The 9,835-nt window shown below is 42.3% G+C and overlaps 1 protein-coding gene across 1 annotated transcript in view; it reads right to left on the bottom strand.

The window, feature by feature from the left end:
- Positions 1-1,385, bottom strand: part of LOC104408853 (ATP-binding cassette sub-family D member 2-like) — an 11,353-nt gene extending 9,968 nt beyond the window's left edge. The window contains exons 1-2 of the mRNA XM_010018579.1: positions 1,240-1,385; positions 426-571 (exon numbers count right to left, since the gene is read on the bottom strand). Of these exons, the coding sequence (XP_010016881.1) occupies positions 426-571; positions 1,240-1,385 (292 nt within the window). The remainder of the gene's footprint in view (positions 1-425; positions 572-1,239) is intronic.
- Positions 1,386-9,835: the final 8,450 nt, after the last annotated feature.

The following is a 9,835-nucleotide window of genomic DNA, read 5'->3' as shown; positions in this document are numbered from 1 at the left end:
CTCTTTCTCATGACATGTAGTCCTGCTGATCCCACTAACCAGGGAGGTGAAAGAAGACCTAGCTTTCTTTCCATTCACATGCTTTTGAGTGGATGCCGTCAGTGACATTATTAGGTTTTAAGACAGGTTATGTTTTCTGAGAAAATGAAGGAAAGTCAGTGATCTCTCAATACCACAAAAAGACTGCCCATTACAAGAGAGCAAGGATGTTCAGCTTGGGCATGGATTTACTGGGGGGAAGAGGAGCACTTCGCTCTTCTCCCTCCGTTAGCATCAGGAGCAACAACCATGTGGTTGTGCAGCTCCCACAACCACAGAAAGTCTGGATCCAGTTTTGCCAGTTGAGTAAGTAAAGTTCAGTCACACTAAGACACACATGCGAGGAATGGATTTTGTGAAGCTTTTTACAAAACTATGCAATTTACCTCCTTCTCTTTGAACTATGTGGTACAGGTGAACCATGTGCAGGATAGACTCCAGATCTTGATCTTGGTAGCCTTTCTCGTGCATGTCATCCACTGTGTCTGGATAGATGACTTGATCACGTAGTGTTCCAATGGACATGTAGGGCCTGAGAAATAACAGAGAAACCAATCAATCTGGAGGTGGCTCCAAGCAAGTGCATCTTGCTGATACTCTGTCAGAGAGTATAATGCTTTAAACACCATGTTGCTAAAACTGGATTTATCTGTGGGTGCATTGTGGGCAAACATTTTTCTAAACTTACCCTAAGGACAATGTATTGTTTCCGTAATAGCTGATTACAGGGTAGCACCAGGGGCAGTATTTGCATGAAAACAAAATGACAGGTCAGGCAGAAAAAACATCCACCTCATAGCCCATTCTCGCTGCTTTCACTTGGAATCAGGGAAACTCTAAGCTGTGTTCAAGGTTTGGTACACTTAGAGATTAGATATTGAACTGAACACTCACATGTTAAAATCAAATGGCAACAAAAATGTTGCAGCTCAAACTTGGGAAAAATTTCCATGGTGCAGCAGGAGATGCCCAAGGCAGAACAGCACTGAAAGCCTCCTTTGCACGCTATTAACTTGAACTGCAGTACTGGGACTGGGTGTAACTTACCTGGCTCCAAAAGCCAGTGTAACGCTTCTGAATTGCAAAAAGGCAAACATTAACCACGCTGATCAGCTTAAACCTCCCAGTGCCAGCCTCCCTCTGCCAAGCACAAGGCTGGGCTGTATGTGAAGCAGCTTCTGAATCGCCATGTTCACAGACCAGGTAATACCATCCATCTTCCTAAAACAAACTGTGTCCACTTTGGAGCCAGAGTCCTCAACCATGGCCATGTCCCTGGAACGGCTATGGACAGTCTCCACAATGTCACGAGCTGTTCCCAGCCTCTGGTACAGCCCAGACCCCATAAATCCTCCTAGTCTCTAAACAAAGCCAGCTCAAAGAACAACTGTACAGCTCTCTAAAAGATACCAGGCCATTCAGGCTAGGGTGGCAAAGGCAACCTAAGACGCTTATTTGACCACCTCTTGCTGGTCTTCTTCTATGGGTTTCTTGTGAAGGACAAATACCTATCCTGTCCCACAGTGCCTGCTCATAACTCTTGGAACCTAGAAACACCCTGGGAATGACCTGTGAGATTTTGAGTTTGGAAGAGAAGGCCAGAGCCAAAGAACAGTCAGGCTGCAGACTCTGTTTGCTTTCTGAGCCAAGAGCTACATTAACTCCCTCTGGATTCATCTGCCAAAACAACGCTAATCTTATTAAAGCTGTGGTGCCAGGGGATGATGACAGGAGCAGTTAAAATTGGGCTGGCAATGAGGAAGCATCCACAAAGTTTTCCCTTGCCACTGAGAACTGCTTCCAACAACTTCACAGTGCACTGATGAGGGGTCAGTTTTCTTCCCTGACAAGCTCTGGACCTGTGTGGTAGGAAAGTCTCAGCCACATAGGTGCTTTCCCTGACAGGTATGTATAATACCTTAGCAGATTTTTTCCCTTCCCTTGGAGGTTTCTCTGCAGAAGGGATAGCTCTACCCATTGTTATTCTGAGAGTCCCCAAAGAGTAATTTGAAGGAATTCATAATGCAACAGATTTAGAATTACAGAACTAAAGCTGCAACATGGACTGAAAGTCACATTCAAGATGGCATCAGAGGCATTGGTTTTAGTGCTGCAGAAATCCACGGTGAGCCCGTCTGTACGTGCTTGAACTACTTTCACCCCCAGCTAGGTGAGGGTGGGAAGGGCAGGGAATCTGAACCACTGGCAAATACTTGGTCATCTCCCTGCTGTGGGCAGGCACTGAGATGGGGCCACACCAGAACTGCAAGTCAAATACAAGCACTGCTGCTCCTCTTCGTTCATTGTTCTGCTTTCTGCTTATTGTGGGCAGAGCGCTGCTCTGAGCTGCTGCATGAACACTAGCATCAAGTGCAGTGAACCACTTACATTAATGGGGATCTTGCAAAATCTCAACTCTAAACATTATGTAACTTCATGAAATAATGATATATTACATTTCCATGGTGCTCTCCATCTAAAATCTCAAAGAGCTTTACTTCTTGCATATGTGGAAATTACTTCACCCACCCCAGGCTGCTGCCATCTCTGGGGCAGAAGACACAACTCCACCTCAGAGAAGTTTAAATCAGGCTGGGCATAAGACTGTAATATAGGTGAAGCTGCAGGTAAGGGTAAGGAGGACAGAATTACCTATCATATAATTTGGCTGGGGTTTAATGCTTCACTCTTGTGAAGTGTGATTCTGTAATGACGAGCAGCTCTGAGATTTAACCTACCACACAACTGGGAAGACAATGCTCACAAGCACCGTGCCAGGACACTTGTTGCCATGCTGTTTACTGAGTCACCAGCACCACTCCCTGGTACAACTGGGTTTGCCTTGTGGCTTCCCATCTAAACACACCAGTACTACGAAGAACACCTCTCCAGCCCTAGTTTGTAAAAATTAAAGCCCAGCCTGCAGTGGAATAGCAAACCCCATCAATTACTAACTAGCAGGCAGGAAGAATGGCTTATGATTATGGGTCTGCCCAGGGAGATGTGGGAACATGCTCTGCTTCACCCATGCTACAGGGAGCCATGCATGTCCCTGAGGGGACACATCATCTTGTTTGGCATGACATGTCTTGTTTGGGGCTCCATCTCTTGACAACAGAGTAGCACCTCTGTGGCTGGTTTATCCCGTTTATTTTAAGGTGGGGATGGATGCCTCCTGGAGGTGTCTTGTCCCTCAGAGGGGGACAGAGCCCAGACAACTAAGTTCTAAAGTGCTAAAGTTAGATGAGATCTCATCTAACTCATACTCTCATAATCTCATAGTAAACCAGACTTCTCTGTCTTTAACTTGAAGACAATAACCTCCTTACATACCATGGGTGCCACAAAGTCAAACACATTAACAACTGTCAAACACGTCACTGTAATTGCGGTTACTTGTGTGTGATAGCTAGGTATTAAGTGGTAAAAGAAGTAACTGGATGCAGAAAACAGTGAGATTTTGGCTTTGCCAGTAAGCTCCTTGTTAGAACACTGTTTTCATTAAATTCTTAGCAGTTCAAACAACAAAACCAGTCTTTTTGTCCTGAAGTAATACTCCAGTTTAACTGGACTTAATTGATTTTGGATTGAGTTTTCCCTCTCAGCCAGTGTCTGAGTTCCAGTCCCAAAGAAAACACTCTCACAGACTCTGAAAGCAACTATTCTGCTGTGTGGTGGTCATGTCTTTGATGGCAAGAGCTCTGCAATTGATTTCTTTCTTTGCTCTCTGAAAAAAGATTCCTACACTGGTTTTGAGAGACAGGATTTCAGATCAGTAATCCTTTTTTAAAGCTTTGGTTTCAGACTTCCAGAAAGGTAAGAAAACTTACTGATTCTTGCCTGGTTTTCTGGAATTTCAAAGGCATTTATTGGAAGAGACACTTTCATTTGTCATACACTGATATTTTTTTTCAGTTTGAAGGTTTTATTGTATCACCAATTTGTGTTTGGTGCTTCACTTTGCAGAGTTGTAACTTCATTTTGCTAGTAACAAGCCATCATCCCTAAGGGCTTACGGCTTCCCCTTTGCAGTGCAGGCTTTAAAGAAAGATGATATCAAGATGTGCTGCAACCTGAAGCCTGTGGTATGGACAATTCCCCAGTACCCTATTGACACATGACATTGTGTACAATGCTGGCAAATTATTGGGGAAATTATATGGGGAGAAAAGGGAATTGTAGCCAATGATATGGCTTCTTTATTGTGGTTTGCTTTGGGAGGGAGAAGAGGGCAGGTGCTACAAAACATATTGTAGTACAGGTTAGTTCCTTGTCTTTCCAAACAGAGGACTGACTTACATGCTGAAGTTGTTAGGCATAAAAGAGAAATACAATGCCAATTCGAAGGGTTTGTAGATTAACACAGTACACTGTAACCACACAGCTGATGTCTTGAAAAGCAGAGGGCTTCACTCTTTCGAGTAGCAAGTTCAGGAAGGTGATTTGCTTAGATGTCAATAAATTTCTGTTCCCAAATCAGAACAAGCCATATCCACTTGAAATGTTTGCAAATGAATGTATTCAAAGGTGTTTTATTCTTCCATGTAATTCCATGCCAGAACTGATAACCTGTTCTGACTTATAGAATCATATAATAGTTAGGGTTGGAAAGGACCTTAAGATCATCTAGTTCCAACCCCCCTGCCATGAGCAGGGACACCACACACTAAACTTCCATAATATTATTTTAAAGAATTATAGCAACTAATCAATACGCACTTTGAGAGTCTATAAAGCAATCTGAATGGCCAGAGTCTTAATTACAAGCACCCTAGAATAAGAAAGGGATCAAAAATGTATCTTAATCAAGTGCTGGCGTCAGAAGGTATGGAATATTAGTCCAATATAAGTGCCCAAGGAACAGCTTCCAGGTACAGGCTGTGATTAATACTTCCTCCATGGAAGGTAAAGTCTAAAAACATGTGGCTTGTGATTCTGGAACCCACCCGCATGGCCCCAACTGAGCAATCAGGACCTGACTTGCCATTTGCTGTCCAAGTGTGTTTGCAGTTATTATTGCACTATTATTCTCATAGACATGAAAAGTTATGTGGGAAAATCATGCGTAATGCCACTGTAAATTCTTGACTGATCCATCCTTTAAGTTTCTGCCTCTGGCTGACGAAATGCCTGTCTACTAGACCCAAGTGGGAGAGAGAAAGGGGCATACCACGCCTAGGATTCTCCTTTTCGTATAAATTGCAGCTTGCATTTTCAAAGGAGATTTGGATGGCTTCAAAGTGCAATTCAGAGTGCTTGCTTTGACATCTAAAATAAAATGTATTCCAAACGTAGGTACCTCTATTTAAGATGACAATACTGGAGCTCAAGCTCCAGCCGTGGAGATGTCTTCCCAGGAAACCTGGAAGATTGTAAGGAGTCAGTGCTTGCACTGAAGAATCTCCAGCCCAGAAAGCCAAGAGCACAGCTCATACCTACAGCTGTGCCCAAATGCTGTCTAATTCCCCAGAAGGTCCAGTACAGCATCTAATACAAAAGCAATATCTTTAAGACTAACACAAAAAAAAAAGCAGCTACTAGAGATGCAAGATGAAGGGCTGTATGACAAGCTATCAGTTAGCAAATTTCTTCCAAGAACTGAGTTCAGGCTAAGTTCTTCTCAGCTTGCAGGGCATCAGATTCCCATTTTTCTAGGCTAGAGTCCAGGCTAAAGAAGAGTCAAAGAGAGGGCACCTTCTAATCTTCACACTGAAGCAAGGAAACTCCTGCTAAGAGGCAGGAATAATCTGTCAGAAGAGAGTTACTGGAACCCTAATGATAACTACACTAGTGAGAGTCTTCAGTTGGAAAGAGAGAGACTTTAGTACCAGTTCCTTGTGACATATGTTATTTATGCTATTCCTTTTTCCCCCAGTGCTCTTTAATATAAAATGCAGTAACTATCCTAATCCTTCAGAAGCATTGTAAAAATATATTAAAGGAGCTTCTAATCTTATTTAGGTGTCTGGTCTCAGGAGAGAGCTTGTTATAGATAAAAGGGTTTAATGTTTAGTTCTCAGTCTGGCACCCAAACTTCAGTAAAAGGCAGGAGTTCAGACATACATTTATATTTAGAGATTCCTGTGGATTAACTCTAGGTGGCTCCCTTTACCTACTACTTTTTCTTTTTCTTTTTTTTTTTTGATACTTTTCCAAAAGCCCTGAATCTCTGCTTGACTACCTCGGGAATCCACCTATATTTAGAACCTTCCATCACCTTGCTAGTGCCAAGATCCTTGTTTTCCGGTGCTGTAACACCTCAGCTGGAATCACCTCAGCAGAACTCCTGCTCTTGCTATGTTCCTGATTAAGATCAGTAGTTAAAACTCCATGGTTTTCAACAGCAGCCGAGCTTGGTGAACAGTGATGCTCAAGAAATGCCAACCTCCACAAAGTGGTCTGGGTTCCTCATAGTTCTTTGATATCATCAATAAAATAAACAGCAAAAAAATAATGATGGCAGCACCTCTCCAACTCTGAGGAAATAAAAGGTCTTGAATGAATGTGAATTAAGTTCTTAAGTAGCACTGTAGCTCTCATAAGAGCATTAAGTAGTTCTCACACAGAAGGTGGCATTACCAGAGTTAAAAAATAATAAATAATATAATATTTAGCAAAATGTTAAAAAAGCCACAAGCTCAGGTTACTGTGTTGTATCTAGTTCGAGGGATTTTAGGGCCAGCTAAAGTTACAACCTTCTAAAGATATAAATAATTGATCTTTCTTTAAAATACCCTACACCCAACTCTCCTCTACACTAATACAGAACTAGACATGATCATCCTTTAAATATTTCAGATAGATCAGTTACCAGAGTGGAATTCAATCAGCTTATAGCCATTAACTTAGTTAACAGGAAATGAAATGCACAGAATGAAAGGCTGAATTCTCAATGCATATAATTAGAATCTGATATCAAAGGCTGAATAAACCCCACACTAATCAATCTGTGGCTTCCTTTGCAAAGAAGCTATGCACATTTCTGCAAGAAAGTAATCTGGGAGGAAATAAGAACCAGACAGGTAAAAGACACCTTTAATTTAAAGCTCTATTCATGCTCAGGTATCATCTCATCTCATGATTTACTTACTCACCATTACCAAGATCACTTAAAATAAAATTAGAACTGGTCAGAAGGCATAAAAGCTTACGGTGAACAATTTACACCATTATTCAGTTCAATCTATTTGTATTTTGTGAGACAACAGAAAAGACCACAAGAACACATGTATAATTAAAAACAAATCCCAGAATATTTCTACAAAATACAAGCGGCTCATGCAATCTGAAATAATTATACCTCCTGCAATGAATCAAATCAACCAGGCAGACAAATAAAGGAAACATACTCTCCATTTCTTAAACATCCAATTTTTGCAGGCCCAGTTTTCTCATACCTCTGGCAGTCCTGGTGATAAAAGGATTATTTGGATGGATGATCTTGAAGATTAATGAAATGCAAAAAGAACAATGAGTTGCCCTGGACAAGAGTGCAGCTTGCCAGTCCCCGCAGGCATACCCCAGCCTAAGAGGTGTTTCTGACTTCTATTACAACAATGTTACAAGAGGAGCAAGGAAGTTTCCCTCTTTTAGAAAGATCCCAAATTATTCATGGCTTTGCTGATGACAAGTGACTCCTTACTTCACAGGGAAGAGGAAGTGCAGACAGTGAAACCTCTAGTGCAGAGGCTGCTTTTGCTCTGAGTGTCTGTAATGCTTAGTTGCCCATGGCATAGTTCTTTTCCCATGCACTGGCATATGAATATGCAAGTAATACTAGAACAATAGTGTGTCTCCAGCAGAACAGCCTGACAACAAGTGAGAAGTCACACACTGCACTGACTTCCCTCCCTGATCCTCTGTGAAACAGAGGACAGAACATGACAGTGCAGAACACAGAGACACACCATGTATATGGATACATGGAATATTATTATAACCATTTTACAAGCGTTATAGGTACCTGGAGTCACCACAAGGGAGCTGTAGTAATCTCTAGCAGAAACTAAAATTGATAGGGTATAATTAATGTAAAACATTAGGCAGAAAAACAAGCCTGAAAACTCTTTCCTCCTGGGAAAGACATGCTTCCATCTAAACTAGGCTAGTGCACACATGCTGAACTGCAGAAAATATTCACCTGCTACATGCTCCCATGAGACCATCATATAATTAACGACTCAAGAACAAAGAACTGAAAATCTAGTGTTCTGGGGACTCTCAGCATTATTGGCAGAAGAGACTCATCTCACCTAAAAGCTACTCATCCAAGTCTGAGTTAGTCACCCGAGACTTTCTTTGTAGTCAACAGAGTCCTCTAGTAAACTGGTACATCTGGTAGGTCTCATGTGTCTTAGATGTTTGTCCTAGGACACAGGATGAACAGCTGTAGTGATCTGAACTGGAAGACTGTTGTGTATTGAAGGAGTTTGGGATCCACGGAACAGTTGACCTGAGATGGCATGGGCCTGCACTGTGTTGGGCTGTGCTGCACATAGAACTTGGCCTTCATGCCAGTGCTCTGCTGCACTTATCGCTTGGCTGCAGAATAAATTTTGCCAGCTAATCATATCGGAGGAGCCTGCAAGCAGCTCCCACTTGGCACCCGCAATTACACCACCCATGTGTCCTTGCCTTTATCTTGAAGCAAAGCGGCATGTTCTCATGCTAACATCCTTTGTTTGACAGTGGAAATGATAAATGGAACTGTTTATTGCTAAGAAAATCCTACCGGAGTGCTAAAGACCATAATGCCAACAAACCTTAGTACAGATGGGATCAAGTGTGGCCTGCCATGCTCTGACTACAGGTCCATCTGATGCTGCACAGTGCTGGGTTCCTAGCATCTGATGAGACATAAGTGCGACAAAGATGATGAAGGGACTGGAGCATCTCTCCTATGAGGGAAGGCTGGGAGAGCTAGGGCTGTTTACCCTGGAAAAGGCTCAGGGGGATCTCATCAATGTATATAAACATTGGAATGAAGGGTGTAAAGAAGACAGAGCCAGACCCTTTTCAGCAGTGCCTAGAGGCAATGGGCACAAACTGAAACACGGGAGGTTCCCGCTTAACATCAGGAAAATATTTTTCACTGTGTGAAAAATTGAGAGTGATCAAGCAGTGAAACAAGTTGCCCAGAAAGGCTGTGGAGTCTCAGTTCTTGATGATACTCAAAAGTCGTCTGGACATGGTCCTCGGCAAACAGCTCTAGGTGGCCTTGATTGAGCACAAGGGTTGGACCAGGTGATCTCCAGAGGTTTCTTCCAACCTCAGCCATTCTGTGATTTTGTGATTATCTATGCTATCTATTTATTCCTTTTCTCTAATAAAAGGAATTTTAATTAATGCATTACACAGTTTGAATATCTTTCGTACTAGCGTCAACAAAGAATGTCAAACTTTTAACTGCCTAAATGAACAAAGACAAATTGGTGTATGACCAAAGACCTTTGGTGTACGAGTTGATGGTTTATTGCTTTAACTTGTTGTGTGATGATGGAACATTTGTATAAAAAAAATGGCTAACAGTCTTCTCTCTGGAAGGTGAGCAGTTACTAGTGAATACTGCATTGTCTCCAAGAAATGCAGAACGGCATCACCATGCTGAATAAAACTTAACACATTCCTTTGAAACCACAGTGAGTTAGAGGAGGAAGGCAAACACAAGACTAGACCCTAAGAAATATGTCTGAGTGAGCAGACCATGGAGACGCTGGGAGACAGCTGAAGGTCCAGTTCACCTTGGAGCTGGGGCACGGTTCTGGAGCCCAGGACTAAGGGGCAGGCAAAAGGCAGA

This window comes from Nestor notabilis, unplaced genomic scaffold (assembly GCF_000696875.1).
Source record: "Nestor notabilis isolate BGI_N333 unplaced genomic scaffold, ASM69687v1 scaffold9667, whole genome shotgun sequence".
NCBI classification, from domain to species: domain Eukaryota; kingdom Metazoa; phylum Chordata; class Aves; order Psittaciformes; family Psittacidae; genus Nestor; species Nestor notabilis.
The sequence above is the reverse complement of the archived record's forward strand: the minus strand, read 5'-3'. Positions and strand labels throughout refer to the sequence as shown.